Source organism: Argentina silus (assembly GCF_951799395.1).
Source record: "Argentina silus genome assembly, contig: scaffold_185, whole genome shotgun sequence".
Taxonomy (NCBI): Eukaryota; Metazoa; Chordata; class Actinopteri; order Argentiniformes; family Argentinidae; genus Argentina; species Argentina silus.
The window spans coordinates 37,978-57,491 of NW_028152599.1; the positions used below are offsets into that span (position 1 = coordinate 37,978).

At 45.7% G+C, this 19,514-nt stretch overlaps 3 protein-coding genes across 3 annotated transcripts in view; 2 read left to right on the plus strand and 1 right to left on the minus strand.

Annotated features, from left to right (window-relative positions):
• Positions 1-366: 366 nt before the first annotated feature.
• Positions 367-7,539, plus strand: xaf1 (XIAP associated factor 1). Its single transcript, XM_083697984.1, has 7 exons — positions 367-476; positions 827-962; positions 2,936-2,992; positions 3,316-3,526; positions 4,093-4,142; positions 4,857-5,090; positions 6,127-7,539. The coding sequence occupies exons 1-7, from the start codon at positions 433-435 to the stop codon at positions 6,157-6,159; spliced, it is 765 nt and encodes a 254-aa protein (XP_083554110.1). The 5' UTR covers positions 367-432; the 3' UTR covers positions 6,160-7,539.
• Positions 7,540-7,699: 160 nt separating this feature from the next.
• Positions 7,700-12,856, plus strand: LOC310824724 (F-box only protein 39-like; the record flags this gene model as incomplete). The annotated part of the gene is made up of 5 exons (XM_083697983.1): positions 7,700-8,514; positions 8,829-9,204; positions 10,312-10,488; positions 12,154-12,592; positions 12,795-12,856. The coding sequence occupies 4 exons, from the start codon at positions 7,700-7,702 to the stop codon at positions 12,280-12,282; spliced, it is 1,497 nt and encodes a 498-aa protein (XP_083554109.1). The 3' UTR covers positions 12,283-12,592; positions 12,795-12,856.
• Positions 12,752-19,514, minus strand: part of tekt1 (tektin 1) — a gene marked incomplete at both ends in the record, with an annotated part of 7,173 nt that continues 410 nt past the window's right edge. Inside the window, 6 exons of the mRNA XM_083697985.1 lie at positions 12,752-12,911; positions 13,559-13,755; positions 14,508-14,733; positions 17,096-17,242; positions 17,724-17,852; positions 18,305-18,470. Of these exons, the coding sequence (XP_083554111.1) occupies positions 12,752-12,911; positions 13,559-13,755; positions 14,508-14,733; positions 17,096-17,242; positions 17,724-17,852; positions 18,305-18,470 (1,025 nt within the window). The remainder of the gene's footprint in view (positions 12,912-13,558; positions 13,756-14,507; positions 14,734-17,095; positions 17,243-17,723; positions 17,853-18,304; positions 18,471-19,514) is intronic.

A 19,514-nucleotide genomic window follows, 5' to 3' on the forward strand; every position in this document is an offset into this window, starting at 1 on the left:
TACTGCGATAATCCATGTGGTGGGCTTGACAGAGTCATTGTGTTTCCATTAATTGCGTCTGTGTAGGGACAGAGCCTAGCAATGCACATGATAGCGCAAGAAAAATTATATTTACAATTAATATACAGGATTTGATATTGCATTTATTCTTGAACACAAATAAGTCACATAAAGGTCCTCATATTAGTCTACAAGGACTAGTTGCAACTTGCACTTGCACTTCCAATTTACAGCATCTACCGATATTGGCTTACGAGGCCATCTGATGGCGGCGCAAGTCATAACATCCCGACCGTCATGATTATGATTGTAGGTATGAGTCAGTCAACGAGTTATGAAGTCCCTGCTTTCGGTTTCTATTATGACCAACCGAAAGCTCAAAGTACTTTAAATCGAGAGCAGGGGTTTACGTCAACTGACAGATCTCCATCAATGGGCGACAAGGAAGCCGACGAGACCCGCGTATGCGGCCAGTGGTAAGATATTGTCTGGGAAATATAGTCTGTGATGTGATTTTTAAATGTACACATATGTACATTGGAGAGGTGCCTTTTCAAAGTGTCAGTCAGTGGACAGTCTGACTGTTGGCTAGTGGCTATAAGCTTCGTAGCAGAGGCCTCTTAATTTTCATAACACTGTCCCAGCGTATTGATTTCTGTTCAATGCAAATAACAAAATAACACAAAAAAAACTTGCTTAAGTTTCAGGCAAGAGACATTTCGGCAAATACAGCATTGGCTAGCAGCTTTACCTTCTGATATTTGACGTAAACAGATTTGTAGTCATTGATTGAACACAGAAAGTGAAAGTTATTTTTTTCCATCAGTCACAAGGAGGTGGCAGAGTCAAACTTCGCGTTGCATGAATCCCACTGCCAACGGTTCCTCTGTCTGTGTCCGGATTGTGAGGAGCCGGTCCCCAGAGATTTACTGGATCAGCACCGGGAGGACCAGCATAGCCTGGTACGTTATGTTACAGTATCAGTACCAGGGGAGGCTAGTGGAAGTAGAAATCGGAGGACGGGCTCATTGTAATGCCTGGAATAGAATCAGGAATGGTTCCTTATTCCTTATTCCATTGCAATGAATGAGCCCGTCCTCCGATTCCTACCGCTACCAGCCTCCACTGATCAGTACCAGCGTGTGTATGTTGTGTATATGTTGTGTGTATATGTTGTGTGTGTGTGTAGGTTGTGTGTATGTTGTGTGTATGTTGTGTACAGTGTGTATGTTGTGTGTATATGTTGTGTGTATGTTGTGTATATGTTGTGTGTATGTTGTGTGTATGTTGTGTATATGTTGTGTGTATGTTGTGTCTATGTTGTTTATATGTTGTGTGTATGTTGTGTACAGTGTGTAGGTTGTGTATATGTTGTGTGTATGTTGTGTGTATATGTTGTGTGTATGTTGAGTGTATGTTGTGTGTATGTTGTGTGTATGTTGTGTATATGTTGTGTGTATGTTGTGTGTATGTTGTTTGTATGTTGTGTGTATGTTGTGTGTATGTTGTGTATGTTGTGTATGTTGTGTGTATGTTGTGTGTATGTTGTGTATACGTTGTGTGTATGTTGTGTGTATGTTGTGTATACGTTGTGTGTATGTTGTGTGTATATGTTGTGTGTATGTTGTGTATATGTTGTGTGTATGTTGTGTGTATGTTGTGTGTATGTTGTGTCTATGTTGTTTATATGTTGTGTGTATGTTGTGTACAGTGTGTAGGTTGTGTATATGTTGTGTGTATGTTGTGTGTATATGTTGTGTGTATGTTGAGTGTATGTTGTGTGTATGTTGTGTGTATGTTGTGTATATGTTGTGTGTATGTTGTGTGTATGTTGTTTGTATGTTGTGTGTATGTTGTGTGTATGTTGTGTATGTTGTGTATGTTGTGTGTATGTTGTGTGTATGTTGTGTATACGTTGTGTGTATGTTGTGTGTATGTTGTGTATACGTTGTGTGTATGTTGTGTGTATGTTGTGTATGTTGTGTGTATGTTGTGTGTATGTTGTGTATACGTTGTGTGTATGTTGTGTATATGTTGTGTATGTTGTGTGTATGTTGTGTATGTTGTGTGTATGTTGTGTATGTTGTGTGTATGTTGTGTATGTTGTGTATGTTGTGTATATGTTGTGTGTATGTTGTGTGTATGTTGTTTGTATGTTGTGTGTATGTTGTGTGTATGTTGTGTATGTTGTGTATGTTGTGTGTATGTTGTGTATATGTTGTGTGTATGTTGTGTATACGTTGTGTGTATGTTGTGTGTATGTTGTGTATGTTGTGTGTATGTTGTGTATACGTTGTGTGTATGTTGTGTATATGTTGTGTATGTTGTGTATGTTGTGTGTATGTTGTGTATGTTGTTTGTATGTTGTGTATGTTGTGTGTATGTTGTGTGTATGTTGTGTATGTTGTTTGTATGTTGTGTATGTTGTGTGTATGTTGTGTGTATGTTGTGTATGTTGTGTGTATGTTGTGTATATGTTGTGTATGTTGTTTGTATGTTGTGTATGTTGTGTGTATGTTGTGTGTATGTTGTGTATGTTTTGTGTATGTTGTGTATGTTGTGTGTATGTTGTGTGTATGTTGTGTGTATGTTGTGTATGTTGTGTATGTTGTGTGTATGTTGTGTATGTTGTGTATGTTGTGTGTATGTTGTGTGTATGTTGTGTATGTTGTGTGTATGTTGTGTATGTTGTGTGTATGTTGTGTATGTTGTGTGTATGTTGTGTGTATGTTGTGTATGTTGTGTATGTTGTGTATGTTGTGTATGTTGTGTGTATGTTGTGTATGTTGTGTATGTTGTGTGTATGTTGTGTATGTTGTGTGTATGTTGTGTATGTTGTGTGTATGTTGTGTGTATGTTGTGTATATGTGTGTATGTTGTGTATGTTGTGTATGTTGTGTATATGTGTGATAGCCCTTCTCCTCTCCTCCCTCAGGTCAAATGCACCAAGTGCAACAAGAAGCTGGAGCGTTGCCAGCTTCAGGACCATGAGGTATGTGTGTATATATATATATATATATATATATATATATATATGGTTTATATATATATATATATTTTAAAAATATTTTTTATTTTTTATTTTATGCACTTTTAGATCATTCTTGTATAATGAAAAGCGCTTTATGAATGTAATACATTATTATTATTATTATTATTATTATTATTATTATTATTATTATTATTATTATCTTCATATAGATATAGATACTGTATGTGAATGCATCAAACTTTATCTTCTCTCCCTCCCCTCTTCGTCTCTCTCCATCTATCTATCTCTCTTCTCTACCACCCCCCCCCCCCCCCCCCCCCCAGTCAGCTGAGTGTGAGGAGAGGATGCAGTGCTGTGACTTCTGCCAGTTGGAGCTGCCCTTCTCCAACATGGCGCCCCACACCATGGCGTGCGGGAGTCGTACAGAGCACTGCTCGGACTGCGGCGACTACGTCACCCTGAAGGACCAGTTGGACCATGCACGGACCTGCTCCGCCTCCTCCTCAGACTCCGTCCCTACTCCACCCACACACAGTCAGTCTCAAATGCACAAATATGGCCATATGCACTCAGTAGAATAGCATTAATAGAACACACACAGACACACACACAGACACACACACACACACATACACACACACACACACACACACACACACACACACACACACACACACACACACACACACAGACACAGACAGACACACAGACACACACACACCCACACACAGACACACACACACACAGACACACACACACAGGCAGGCAGACAGACACACACACACACACCCACCCACACACATGCACACGTGGATGCAGGGACCATGGCATTCTCGTTGACATATCCTGAATTGCACAGTTACAGTTCAAGTGGAAAGGCCTGTGGAGATTACTTACAGACACACACACACACACACACCCACCTACACACACACACACACACACCTACGCACACCTAAACACACACACACACACACACACACACACACATATAAACACACACACACACACACACACACACACATACACACACACACCTGGAGTAGGTCAATGAGCCTAGACTAATGTGTGTTTTCTGTGTCTTCCCCTCCCTGCCTCAGGACAGACATGGCGGCCCTCAGTCCCAGCTGAGGAGATCGAGGAACACCAGGTGAGCTACCTAGCCCTCATTGAACCTGTCACACAGGGGAGACACCTGGGGAGGCTGGTGGAGGTAGAAACCAGGGGAGGCTGGTGGAGGTAGAAACCAGGGGAGGCTGGTGGAGGTAGAGACCAAGGGAGGCTGGTGGAGGTAGAAACCAGGGGAGGCTGGTGGAGGTAGGAATCAGGGGAGGCTGGTGGAGGTAGACCTGGGGAGGCTGGTGGAGGTAGAAACCAGGGGAGGCTGGTGGAGGTAGAAACCAGGGGAGGCTGGTGGAGGTAGAAACCAGGGGAGGCTGGTGGAGGTAGAAAACAGGGGAGGCTGGTGGAGGTAGAGACCAGGGGAGGCTGGTGGAGGTAGAGACCAGGGGAGGCTGGTGGAGGTAGAAACCAGGGGAGGCTGGTGGAGGTAGAGACCAGGGGAGGCTGGTGGAGGTAGAGACCAGGGGAGGCTGGTGGAGGTAGAAACCAGGGGAGGCTGGTGGAGGTAGAGACCAGGGGAGGCTGGTAGAGGTAGAAACCAGGGGAGGCTGGTGGAGGTAGAGACCAGGGGAGGCTGGTGGAGGTAGAAACGGCGGTGGGACGGGCTCGTTGTAATGCGTGGAACGGAACGAGGAATGGTATCAAACACGCGTGCCGGAGAGCTCATTACATTGGGGCCCCCCATTATAATGTTTGTGTTTACATCCATCCCTCTTCCCCCCCCCCCCCCCCTCCCCCCAAGGAGTTGCATGACCCCACATCATCAGAGGAGTCTGATGGGGAGACCGACAACAGCCGCCAACTGGACCTCGGTTCTGGGATGACGGGACTGACCAGCTCCCTGAAGTCTGGGTCCTTCTCAGGCCGCAGAGGGAGGCATGGTGGCTGGGCGGAGGTGGAGGAGGTGGGGGACCAGATCAGCACCTGTCCCTACTGCCACCTGGCCCTTCCATTGGTCACGCTGCGATGGCATCAGGTACGGTCAACCTTAACGGTTGTACTTTTTATGACGGAACCACAGCGTTTATTTGATGCCAGTCCACAGATTTCCGGTAGGCTGGAAAGTTACCGGAGCTTGTAGTGCTTGTTTGATTGATTTCCGGGGATTTGGTCCTCTACGGCTCAGTTGGTGGAGCATGGCGCTAACAACGCTTAGGTTGTGGGTTTGATTCCCGCTGGGACCATATATACTGAAATGTACACACTCAATGCAATATAAGTCGCTTTGGATAAAAGCGTCAGCTAAATGGCATATACAGTATATTTGACATGCAGTAGCCTATTACTTGAGAACAGTCAATTGGCCAAAAGGTGGTCTGAGGTGCGCTCTTGTCTTTCCACCCTGTTGTGACGTTTTTAATGATGACAACCTATCACTTTAGCCACACCATCACAAGATGAATCAAGCGTCACCTCGAAATTCCTAAACAATCTCTATGGCAACATCATTCACCCAAGTTTGTCTCAGAGGGCCGGAGACAAACCATGTGACATACGAAACGGACAGAGTCTGATCCATAGCCCCCTCCCCGATTTCATCGCGGGATACAGTAATTAGGAGCTAGAAACAGTCTCGGGGGGGAACACCAGGTCATCTGCATAGCTGGTGGGCTAGGTGCCGTCCAGTTTTGGACGGTCATTCTATTGGCTTTATGAAGGCCAAGTTTGACGTTGGTCCACCAGACCTTTGGGGCGGAAGTTATCTGGGTACGAGACTTAAGTTTTAAGTCCAGTTGAAGTTGATTCCAGACAGTAGCAACAGAGAGTTGGAATGGGAGTCTGAGATGAAGTGGGAAGCAGGGACAGACAGGGAGATATAGTAGTTATAATGCCTATAAAGAAATCACAAATGGTAATTACACAGTTATAACCTAGGAATTAGTTGTAGCCATTATGTCAAGCACCACAAATCAATATTGCTAGAAGGTGCTGTATCTAACGTTTTATGACCACCTAGAATAAAGCTTTGGAAGGACTGACTTATCTTTCTTTATTTGTGCCATTTCTTTCAGGCTAAATGTCAGATCCATGTCAACTTGAAATGAAAGGAAGGAGCGTGCTCTGAAGGAAGACGTCAACACTGGTGGATATGATGTCAAAGAGTGTATATAGAGAGATCAGGGGAGGCTGGTGGAGGTAGAAATCTGAGGACGGGCTCATTGTAATGCATGTTACGGAATGAGTAATTCCTTATTCCGTTCCATGCATTACAACAAGCCTGTCCTCCGATGTCTACCTCCACCAGCCTCCCCTGATACAGAGATGTTCTTGAGAGGGGCTGTGGGTTAGACTGACTAAGTTAGTAGTACTTACACCTGATTGATTTTTTAGCAGATTCCCCATTCATGCTTCAGTGTTGTAGCTGGTGATCGGAAGAGTTTGGGGAAATTGAGCAAGATAACTTTTTATTCTTTGTACCAACATGCAGCAAATTGAGAAAATTAAACATGATACTGCACAAACAAATGTGTGTCATAGTTAAAGGGATAATCTAGGACTGCTACATACATTTTTAACTTTTACACTAATGATATATAGCCATTGATTCTTGAAGAATATACTGTAACGTATACACTCCATTTTTTGTAAACAAACACTTTTTTTTTGTAAACAAACACTTGCTATAGCTTCAGAACATGGTTAAAACTATAATTTGGATCTCATGGATGGTCAGTCCTTGCATCCATTGCGTCTACGAATTTGAGGATTTCTCCAGGCCCATCCCTCAGCTGTTTACCAAATGAATGAAAGGTTGTTTCACTAAAGGATGTTTAGTAATTGTATGTTGTATTATCAAGGGTTGCATAGTTATAAGTCTACTGTTTACGTTAATAGATGCTATTGTTTTTGCTGAGGACATTAACAGGGATGTGTAAAGCTGTCTAAAATATTGCATTGCAGCATACTGTATATATGCTTATTCTTATTCTTATTCTTATTCTTATTCTTATTCTTATTCTTATTCTTATTCTTATTCTTATTCTTATTCTTATTCTTATTAATAATAATAATAATAATAAAATAATAATAAAAAGTGCCATGTGACATTTTGGGCCAAAATGAGTTTTATGTCAACAGAAAGCTCTTGGTGAGATCTCTCATATGGTGAAAGGAGCGACCTGAGATCCTAAATAAACACTCCTCACAATACAATAGGCTCAGAATCAACATTTTGTTTTGCCTCTCAGGTGAAATGTGGAAAATGTCACTTAGGCCCGTTAGATGCCTGTGTGCTGTATGCTGCATACACTGGTTTACAAGGCATGATCGTATGTTTACTGGATGTACACATGCAGTACTATTCTGTAGCTATCCTGTCTATTTTCTGTAGCTAAATGATTGATGAAGAGGCCAAATGGTCTGCCTACTGTGATGTCACAAAGAGCATTGACCTTGTAACAACGGTGACATAACAATAAAACAGATCAAGGTTCCAGAACTGTGGTTTGAGTGTTTGAGTCATTGTCATCCAAGGGTGCCACACTGGCCACCAATGGACTCTTCTCTGTTGTCCATCTCAAACCCAGAGCCACATAGGTAGATATAGACGACTATAGACTAGTTCTAGGCGATATTTAACCACAAATGGATTACCCCGAGGAGCCCGAACAGGAGGACCAACTCTCGGATGAGGAGAATGAAGAGGAGGAGGAGGAGGAGGTGGATGCAGAGGATGAACGAGAAGTGATGCAGGCCGAAGAAGAGGGGGAAGAAGAGGAAACATTGGAGGAGGTGGAAGAAGAGGAAGAGCCTAAATGTGGCTGGGCTTATCTCCCAGACTTGTGTCTTCGCCAGGTTTTCTGGTGTCTGAGGGACAAGGACCGTGTACGGGCCACCTTGGTCTGCCGCCACTGGCTCCACGTCATGCGCTCCCCGTCCCTGTGGAGGGTCCGAACCTTCAGCTTCTCCGGCCGCATCTCCCGGACGCGCCGCTCCGAGCTGGAGCTGGCCGTCTGCTACGCCAAAGCCTACGGGAGCTACCTGGAAGACCTGGAGGTCCGCTTCTCCCACCCGCTCAACTCCCTGGTGTCGCGGCGCTTCCAGCAGACCATGCGGACGTTCCTGGCGGCCCTCCGCAAGACGGGCGGGCGCCTGCGCTCGCTCACGATCAACCACATGGAGCTGGACCGTTCGGCCTGGTGCCGGAGTGTGCGGAACGCCATGGTCCGGAGCCTGACCTTCTACCTGCGGAGGGAGGGCTCTCATCTGGGGTACCTGAGCCTGCGAGGGGCACGTCTCAACCTGGCCCAGGGCCTGGAGGTTCTGGAGGCGGTGGCGGCTGCCCAGCAGCACGTCCATCTGGGTCGGAGGCCCGGGATCACCATCCTCAACCTGGAGGACTTCTTCTCACAGCCGCTGGCCGTGTACAGTAGTCCAGGCTTCCCACAGGTCATCAACAAGTGGGTGTGTGTGCGTGTGAGTGTGTGTGTGTGTGTGTGTGTGTGTGTGTGTGTGTGTGTATGCTGCTACACACTCTTGTTTATTAGCTACTCTTTTTGTCTTGTGTGTGCATGTGTGCCTGCACACACACACACACACACACACACACACACACACACACACACACACACACACATACCCACACACACACACACACACACACACACACACACACACACACACATACTCACACACACACACACACACACACACATACTCACACACTCACACACTGTTGCGATCTTTAAAACACACCTTGATTTGATGTGACCAGGTTCCGGGGCCTCTCCACCCTCACCCTCAACTACACCTGTCTGTCCGATGAGCTGCTCGCCGCCCTGGCCGTGGCGTGCCGTAGCCTCTGCGGTGGGGGCTCCCTCCGCTCCTTCACCGTGCGCTGCCACATCCACGAGCCGCACGTCCAGGTGATCTGGGGTGACTCCTGGTCTCACCTGGCCCAGCGCTGCCCAGACCTACGTGTCCAGATCTCCGTGGAACGGATCCTGAACCTGGACCATCTGGGTCGGATCCTGCTGAGAGAGATCCCTCTGAGGGCACTCAGTCTCACCAGCTGCTACTTCAGTGAACAGGACTGGAGCGCGAAGCCGGCTCTGAGCAGCCTCGTGCCCTGGTACAGCCACTGTCTACAGGTAAGGGGATTGGGTGGGCTCCATAGAAATAGAATGAGTAGAATACTCAATCATAATGATAATACTGCTAGACTTTGCTGCTTTTATGACATGGTTATATGTATTTGTTTTGCGTTTATTTATTTATTTTTTATTTATTTATTTATTTTTTCATAAAAAAGCACTTTATAAATGTCATACATTATTATTATTATTATTATTATTATTATTATTATTATTATTATTATTATTATTATTAGAATGGACATGGTCCCTCAGACTGACATGGAATTGTCATACATAATTGCCATGGTAACCATTATTGTTTAGTTGGTTGTAAATAAAGCTGTGAGCTAAAACTTCCAAATGCTGCACCACAAGATGGCCATCGGTACACCCACCATGGGATGTTGATTTGAATGGGGATGTTTGTTCTACTCATTCTATTTATATGGTATGCTCTGCCCACAGTAGCTGTCAGCAGTGGAGTGTTGATAATGCTATAGGGGTGTTATTGAGTATGTGTGATGGTCAAGGGAGGCTGGTGGAGGTAGAAATTGGAGGACGAGCTAATTGTAATGAGGAACATGTGTTTGACACCATTTCTCATTCCGTTCCATGCATTACAATGAGCCCGTCCTCCGATTACCTCCACCGGCCTCCCCTAATGTGGCAGTACAGTATGGGCGACCTGTGTTTATACAAGGTGCAGAGTATCAGGTCTTACTCACAAACCCTACAGAAGGCAGCTTGCTACCGAAATATTTGTTTACCAAATAAATAATTAGCATCGGAGCAGTGTGCAGCTCTCTTTCTATCTCAGTTTCACCTGTCAGCCTGCACCTCACCAAACACAGGTGTTTTCTTATGGTATGAAATGGCAGGCTACCAGTGAACTGGTATGGTTCATGGTAGCCAACATTCTGAAATCCTCTGTACCTCAGGGGAGGCTGGTGGAGGTAGAAATCGGAGGACAGGCTCATTGTAATGCATGGACAATGAGCCCATTTCTACCTCCACCAGCCTCCCCTGATGTCCCTATCCTGTTCAGGCTCCTAAGGAAGCGCTATCGAATGTATCCATTGAATGTAATGATGTCCTTGTTGTGGTTGTTATCCCTCCCTTCAGAAGCTGACCCTGGACCTGAACAACAGCCATGAGTCGGTGGACGAGGAGCTGTTGGAGCTGGTTCTGATGAGCTCCAGGCTGGTCTACCTCAAGGTCTGGGCCTTCCTGAGCATCAGCTTCCTGGACCGGCTGCTGCAGAAACGTCTGGACAAGAAGACCATCCTCAGAACCATCAAGGTGGGTCGCACCGCAGCTTGAAGTGTTCTAGACCGTGGCCACCTCATGGCTGGTCAATGTAATTGCTTTGTTTTGGGGGTTTTCAACCTTTATTTATCTAGGCAGGTCAGTTATGAATACATTCTTGTTAGCGATGATGAAAATCAATGAAGAGATTTAATTGATTTTAATCACTGAGGGGTTTTCACAGTTTTTTTTGTTAAAGGGGCAATCTGGGATTCAAACAATAACAAAGCGGTCTCCACGCCATAGCTGAGGGATGGGTTTGGAGAAATGTCTCAAATTCATAGATGGATGAAAGGGCTGACCATCCATGAGATCAACATTGTTGTTTTAACCATGTTTTGAAGCTATACAGTGTTTGTTTACAACATTGTTTATAAACAATGGAGTAAAACTATCTTATATTGGCCTCATGAGGTATTTATAAGTTATATTCTTCAAGAATCAATAGCTATATATAATTTATCTAAAAGTCTAACATTTGATATACCAATCCCAGATTGCCCCTTCAATGTAAAATCAGGTACTCAAACATGATCTGAATCGTTGCAGAATGTCACTGTGGGTTAAAACAACTGAGGACATTTTATGTGTTTGGAATATGTTTTATTGTGGAAAGTTTGGCTTGGTTTATAAACTGCATTTGTATTAATGTAACCAGCCAAGGAGTCAGTTTCCCGAAAGCTTCTTCGCTAAAGTACTACTTTATCTCTTTTGACAATCCTGGCCCACTCCTCTCCTAGACCAGAGTTGTTCATTTAACACATTTCGTTCGTTTACGCGCAGAAGATTGACCTGAAAACATAGATTTTTACAATTGTTACTCTTGTGGTTTTGTACTACTTAAGCTACAAAGCTTTTGTGAAACTGACCCCAGTGTGGTTTATAAAACGGACATGTATCAATGTGAACAGTCCAGTGTGGTTTATAAACTGTGTTTGCGTGTAACAATGTGAACAGTCCAGTGTGGTTTATAAACTGTGTTTGCGTGTAACAATGTGAACAGTCCAGTGTGGTTTATAAACTGTGTTTGCGTGTAACAATGTGAACAGTCCAGTGTGGTTTATAAACTGCATACGTGTAACAATGTGAACAGTCCAGTGTGGTTTATAAACTGCATACGTGTAACAATGTGAACAGTCCAGTGTGGTTTATAAACTGTGTTTGCGTCTAACAATGTGAACAGTCCAGTGTGGTTTATAAACTGTGTTTGCGTGTAACAATGTGAACAGTCCAGTGTGGTTTATAAACTGTGTTTGCGTGTAACAATGTGAACAGTCCAGTGTGGTTTATAAACTGTGTTTGCGTCTAACAATGTGAACAGTCCAGTGTGGTTTATAAACTGCATACGTGTAACAATGTGAACAGTCCAGTGTGGTTTATAAACTGCATACGTGTAACAATGTGAACAGTCCAGTGTGGTTTATAAACTGTGTTTGCGTCTAACAATGTGAACAGTCCAGTGTGGTTTATAAACTGTGTTTGCGTCTAACAATGTGAACAGTCCAGTGTGGTTTATAAACTGCATACGTGTAACAATGTGAACAGTCCAGTGTGGTTTATAAACTGTGTTTGCGTCTAACAATGTGAACAGTCCAGTGTGGTTTATAAACTAATGTGAACAGTCCAGTGTGGTTTATAAACTGCGTTTGCGGGTCCCAGGTGAGGGTCTACACCAACAAATACGAGACGCAGGACGAGGACGAGCAGCTGGAGGACGTCTACTCTCGCTACAGACAGCTCATCAACTCGGAGCTCAACTACTTTGCCATATCCTACCCCATGCTCTGAACACACAGAAGACGCTGCTGCTGCTACATAGAGACACTCCTCCACTCCTCGCACCGTATCGCCCTATTCCTCCCCCACATTGCTTTTACAATCCTTCAAAAATCACTTATTGTATTAAAGTTGATATAAATACAGCAAAGTAAACTCCAGGCCTCAAGCCTCTCTTTCGTCGGTCGTTATGGTGTGCAAAATATCCCTCATGTTTATAGATACATAAATGTGCCGTTTTTTATTTGAAAATGCTTGGGGTTTGATATGACAGCTTCATATAGACGTTGCTGCATGATGTACTCATCCAGCCGGGAGGCTGGTGGAGGTAGAAATCGGAGGACGGGCTCATTGTAACGCATGGGACGGAATAAGTGTGATATTGATGTTTGATACCATTCCTCATTCCATTCCATGCGTAACCAGTGAGCCCGGCCTCCGATTTCTACTTCCACCAGCCTCCCCTGCCTCCAGCAGCTCCTCAGAAGTTGTGTATGAGGATGGGCTGGCAGTACTGGGTACAGATGACCTCGTCGATGTAGAGGGAGTGGGACTTGACCTGGATCTCCTCCTCCAAGGCCAGCTGACTACGGGTCAGCGAGCGCAGCTCCATCTCTGATTGGCCCTGGGCCTCTCTCAGCCTAGAGAAACGGACCAATACAGTTACACAACCAGAGGAATTAATATTAATACTACTACTACTACTACTACTACTACTACTACTACTACTACTACTACTACTACTACTACTACTACTACTACCACTACTACTACTAATAATAATAATAATAATAATAACAATTATAATAATAATAATACATTTTATTTGTAAAGCGCTTTTCATTTGATCAATCTCAAAGTGCATTGGGAGCGGGTAGTGTGTATCGGGGGTTCACTAGGGTTGAAATATCCCTGTAGTTAATGTTGTCTCCTGATCAGAGAGATTGACACGTCAGGATACATGTTCACTGCACACAATAAGGCACGGTACAGTGCAGTGAAGTAAATACTTGAAAGGTTAAAATGGTCATGTATGCTCTTCAACAATCAACTCCATAAAGTGAAATCTAAACGTCTCGAAAATATCTTCACGAAGCTTAGATATAAACTTCATACAGATATTCTCTTTTCTTTTTGAGTATCTTCTTCTATCAGTCATTTCATGTGTCTGTGCAACATAGGGCCAATAAGCCTGGATAGCGGAAGTGTATATATTCTTTGGGAGAAGAGAATCTCAGAGAGAGAGAGATAGCATTAACAGCTGTTAACATCATCAACTCTATGTCACCTGCTGATGTGGGCAGTGAGCTGCTGGACCTCGGAGAGCAGTCGGACCTGGGCCGGGTCATGGCACAGCTCCACGCTGGGCCTCTGGCTGCGGGCCGACAGCCGGGTCTGGGCCACCTTAAGAGGACCCTCCTTATCAGCGATGGCCACGCGCAGGGACTCCAGGTTCCTCTTCTGGCTGGCCACCTCTGACAGAACCTATAAAGTGGAGAAGGGGGGGGGGGGGGGTCATGCTAATGCTACTTGAGGTCATGCCAATGCTACTTGAGGTCATGCTAATGCTACTGAGCCGGCAGGTGGCCTAGAGGTTAGAGAGGCTGGCCAGGTCGGTAGGTCGCTGGTTTGATCCTCACCCCAGAGGGAGCCAGATGTGAGCTGGTGACTAGAGGGTTCCTGGCATCATATCTAAGGTGCCTACCACTGCTGTTGTGCCCTTGACTGCTCCAGGGGTGCAGATGGCTGAGCGAGGTGTTACTCGAGGTCATGCCAATGTTACTCGAGGTCATGCTAATGTTACTCAAGGTCATGCTAAGGCTACTTGAGGTCATGCTAACACTACTCGAGGTCATGCTAATGCTACTTGAGGTCATGCTAACACTACTTGAGGTCACGCTAAGGCTACTTGAGGTCATGCTAATGCTACTTGAGATCATGCTAACACTATTTGAGGTCACGCTAAGGCTACTTGAGATCATGCTAACACTACTCGAGGTCATGCTAATGCTACTTGAGGTCATGCTAACACTACTTGAGGTCACGCTAAGGCTACTTGAGATCATGCTAACACTATTTGAGGTCACGCTAAGGCTACTTGAGGTCATGCTAACACTACTCGAGGTCATGCTAAGGCTACTTGAGGTCATGCTAACAATACTCGAGGTCACGCTAAGGCTACTTGAGGTCATGCTAATGCTAACAGAGGCTTAGCCCTGAGGCCGCCCCGTGCTGACCTTGGCCAGGTGGTCCTCCAGCTGTGCCTTGGCGTTCCTGGTCTCCTGCACCTGCAGGTTGAGGGCCGAGGCGGTGGTCTGGTGCTGCCTCCTCATGTCTGCGGCCGTCTGCTCCAGGAGACTCTCCACCAGGGCGCGTAGGGACAGGGCGTTGTTCTTTTCCTTCTCCGCCTTGGAGATGTTGATGTTGGAGAAACACTCCCACTCCTCGGGGGTCACAGCAGTACTAAGCCGCGCGGGGGGGGGGGGGATAGATACACATTCAGTTGTTGTTGTTGTTGTTGTTGTTATTACTGTTGTGTTACATTTCATGTTATGACTGTTGTGCTAAAATGTCCTGTGTAAAGATGTCAGGGTTAAAGTCTGTAGAAAAAGAGGAGGTAAAACACTGCCCCCTACTGGCTGAGGGGAGCAATGCCTCTAATACAGTTGTACAGAAATGCACCATCCCAGCGAAAAGCCATTGTCCCAGCAAATACCCTACACAGAAACTCTACATAGATGCTCTACTCTATGTGAATGATAATGACCTTTGCTGAAGGTAAAACCACAATTCTTTTTTTTTTTTTTTAAAAGATGTGGTTAGGGTTAGGGTTAGGGTTAGGGTTCCACAAGGCTGTGTGCTGAGCCCCCTCCTTTACTCCCTCTTCACCTACGACTGCACACCTGTACATGGCTCAAACACCATTGTTAAGTTCGCAGACGACACAACGGTGATTGGTCTCATCAGCAACAACGATGAGTCGGCCTACAGGGAGGAGGTCCAGCACCTAACAGTGTGGTGCAACGACAACAACCTGGCTCTCAACACCAGGAAGACCAAAGAGCTCATTGTGGACTTCAGGATGTCAAAAGCTGGCACACACACCCCCATCCTCATCAACGGGACTGAGGTGGACCGAGTCACCAGCTTCAAGTTTCTGGGTGTCCACATCTCTGAGGATCTCTCCTGGACCCTCAACACCTCTACCATGATCAAGAAGGCTCACCAGCGTCTCTTCTTCCTGAGGAGACTAAAGAAGGTCCATCTGTCTCCTCAGATCCTGGTGAACTTCTACTGCTGCACCATCGAGAGCATCCTCACCAACTGTGTCACAGTATGGTATGGCAACTGCTCTGCATCTGACTGGAAAGCACTGCAGAGGGTGGTGAAAACTGCCCAACACATCACCGGTTCCTCACTCCCCTCCATTGAGGCTGTCCAGGGCAAACGATGCTTGCGTAAGGCACGCATCATCGTCAAGGACATTTCTCACCCCAATCATAGACTGTTCACCCCACTCCCCTCCGGGAGGCGCTACAGGTCTCTCTGCACCCAAACCAGCAGGTTCAGAGGTAGCTTCTTCCCTGCGGCTGTCACCCTACTGAACTCCAACTCTGCACCTAGGTGACAACCTACCAACCCCTGCACCCCCCCCCCCCCCCCCCGACAATTGCACTACTCTTACAGTATTCCTATAAACTGTACATACTGTATCCTCACTTGTACACACTGCTCTTACTACATACCACTGCTCTTCTGTACATATCTGTCTATACTGTTCATAATCTGTATATTGTTCATAATGCACATATCCTTATATTTTTCTTTTAATACTACTGTTAATACACTGCACATATCTGTACATACTGTACATACCTGTTTATACTGTTCATACGGCATTCCATATTTATTCTTCTATTTACTCTAATGTTACTGTTAACACATATATACTGCTATACTGCATTGCCTATACAGCTCATATGCTGCTTACACTGTTCATACTGCATCCTATTTATTCTGCTTATAATGCTACTGCTAATTCATATACTGCTTACACTGCACTACTTATACTATACTGTACTACTATACTGCTCATATACTGCACTACCTGTATATACTGTTCACACTGCACTTTTCTGCTTTTTTTGCACTTCTGGTTAGACGCTAACTGCATTTCGTTGTCTCTGTACTTGTACTCTGCACAATGACAATAAAGTTGAATCTAATCTAATCTAATCATCTAAAGACCTCTTCACCCCCACTACCCCCCTGTACTAACCCCAACCCTAGAGACCTCTTCACCCCCACTATCCCCCCTGTACTAACCCCAACCCTAGAGACCTCTTCACCCCCACTACCCCCCTGTACTAACCCCAACCCTAGAGACCTCTTCACCCCCACTATCCCCCCTGTACTAACCCTAAAGACCTCTTCACCCCCACTACCCCCCTGTACTAACCCCAACCCTAAAGACCTCTTCACCCCCACTACCCCCCTGTACTAACCCCAACCCTAGAGACCTCTTCACCCCCACTACCCCCCTGTACTAACCCCAACCCTAGAGACCTCTTCACCCCCACTACCCCCCTGTACAAGTTTCTCTCCTAAAAAAAAAAGTCTAGTATTGTGACTGCCTATGGCCCCTGGTCCGAGCATTGATTACTTTATCTTATGATGACTGATGGATAGATGATTCACTTTACTTAAACAAATGTACTTGTTATAAGTTGCTTTGGATAAAGGTGTGCGCTATATGCCATAAATGTAAATGTACATGTCATCTTTGGTGTCAGAGTTGAATTAACCTCAAGTCTCATAGTCTTACCCAGGCACGGTGAGCTCCGTATGGTTGGAGACACTGTCAATGTCAGGAGACGTGTTTGTGAGGATGGAGCAGAAGTCGTCTATCCTCTCCGCTTGAAACTTGTCCCTCAGATCTTTCTCAAGGGAGTACTTGGCAGAGCGGTTCAATCTGCACCAGAGAGACAGACAGTGAAGAGGTATCATAAACATGGCGAGAGACTTGATGAGAGACTTGCTTATGCGTACTTTTGTAAAAAAAAAAAAAAAAAAGTTTTTACAGCAGAACTATGTCAGAGTCTGGGGAGGCTGGTGGAGGTAGAAATCGGAGGACGGGGCTCATTGTAATGCATGGAACGGAATCCGGAATGGTATCAAACACGCGTTAGATACCATTCCTCATGTCTATCTCCACAAGCCAGAGTTAGTGGGTGTGGCTTTTGTTCCAGCCTAGCATGAACAGTATTCCACCAGCAGTAGCCCCCGCCTCCCCCTCCCTCCCTCCCTCCCTCCCCCCCTCCCCTCACCTGATCTGCTCGTTGGTCTGCTCTAGGGTAGCCCTCCCTCCCTTCTTCCCTCCCTCCCCCCCCCACCCACCTAATCTGCTCGTTTGGTGCGTTGCAGCAAGGACGCCCTGCCCCCGCTCCCCTTACCTGATCTGCTCATTGGTCTGCTCTAAGGTGCGTTGCAGCAGGGATGCCACGCCCTCGATCACCTCCCTCTCCTTCATCAGCTCTCGCTCCACCTCGTCATGCACCAGGTCAATGGACACACGCTTCTGTCTGGAGCACAGACACAGCACATGCTTTTTCTGACTTGTGGGGGTGTGCGTGTGTGTGATTGTGTGTGTGTGTGTGTGTGTGTGTGTGTGTGTGTGTGTGTGTATGTGCGTGCATGTGTCTTTGTCTGTGTGTGTGTGTGTGTGCGTGCATGTGTCTTTGTCTGTGTGTGTGTGTGTGCGCGTGCATGTGTCTTTGTCTGTGTGTCTGTGATTCTGTGTGTGTGTGTGTGTGTGCGTGCACGCGCATGTGTCTTTGTCTGTGTGTGTGTGTGTGTGTGCGTGTGTGTGTGCGTGCATGTGTCTTTGTCTGTGTGTGTGTGTGTGCGTGTGCGCGCATGTGTCTTTGTCTGTGTGTGTGTGTGTGCGCGCGCGCGCATGTGTTTTTGTCTGTGTCTGTGTGTGTGTTTGTGTGTGCGTGTGTGCGCATGTGTCTATGTTTGTGTGTGTCCTCACCTCTCGCCAAGGCACTGCAGGGTGACTGTGAGGGGCTCAGCGCAGCTCTGCAGGGCTCTCTCCACCCTGCCCTTAAAGGTGATCAGCACCTCGATCTCCTGAATGGTCTCCTCCAGCTTCTGATCCAGCTCCTGCCTCCAGAACTTGATGTCATGGATTCTCTGCTCTAAACATCCCAAACATGGCAGGCATATAGCTAGTGTGTGAGTGTTATGGGAGGCATGTAATTATGAACATCTAGACTTGCCACATTTACATTTAAGTCATTTAGCAGACGCTTTTATCCAAATGTACAATTAGTTCATTTGTCTAAGTAAGTGAATCAACTATACTTCAGTCATTGTAAGTAAAACTTTTGATAAGAACAAGTGCCATTGGCAGTCACAGTGCTGGAGAAAGAAAGAAAACTTTATTTAATTTTGTTTTGTTTTGTTTGGGGAGGTCTGAGGAGGAAGAGCCCCGCTGTACCCTAAAGAGATAGGTCTATAGTCTACAGCGGACTAAGTACCCATCTCTTTAGTGTACATCTGCCCAACGCATCACCGGTTCCTCACTCCCCTCCATCGAGGCTGTCCAGGGCAAACGATGCTTGCGTAAGGCACGCAGCATCGTCAAGGACATCTCTCACCCCAACCATAGACTTTTCACCCCACTCCCCTCCGGGAGGCGCTACAGGTCTCTCCGCACCCGAACCAGTAGGTTCAGAGGCAGCTTCTTCCCTGCGGCTGTCACCCTACTGAACTCGAACACTGCACCGACCTGACAACCTACTACCCCTGCAACCCCCCCCCCCCCCCCCCCCCCCCCCCGGACAATTGCACTATTGCACTATTACTCCCCTCCCCTCCCCTGCTCTTACTCATACCACTGCTCTTCTGTACATACCTGTCCATACTGTTCATACTGCACATAATGCACATATCCTTATATTTTCTTTAATACTACTGCACATACTGTACATACCTGTTTATACTGTTTATACGGCATTCCATATTCATATTTATATTTATTCTGCTATCTACCTCATGCTACTGTTAATACATATATACTGCTAGACTGCATTACCCATACAGCTCATATGCTGCTACACTGTTCATACTGTAACTATTTATTCTGCTATAATGCTACTGTACTCATATACTGCTATACTGCACTGCTATATTATACTGCACTACTACTGATCATATATTGCACTACCTGCAAACACTGT

Bases quoted from the DNA above. Each gene is read 5' to 3' on its own strand.
- xaf1 (XM_083697984.1), top strand. From the start codon at position 433: ATGGGCGACAAGGAAGCCGACGAGACCCGCGTATGCGGCCAGTG. The intron at 3,527-4,092 runs GTCAGTCTCAAA...TCCCTGCCTCAG, and splicing joins CCCTACTCCACCCACACACA to GACAGACATGGCGGCCCTCA. The intron at 4,143-4,856 runs GTGAGCTACCTA...CCTCCCCCCAAG, and splicing joins AGGAGATCGAGGAACACCAG to GAGTTGCATGACCCCACATC.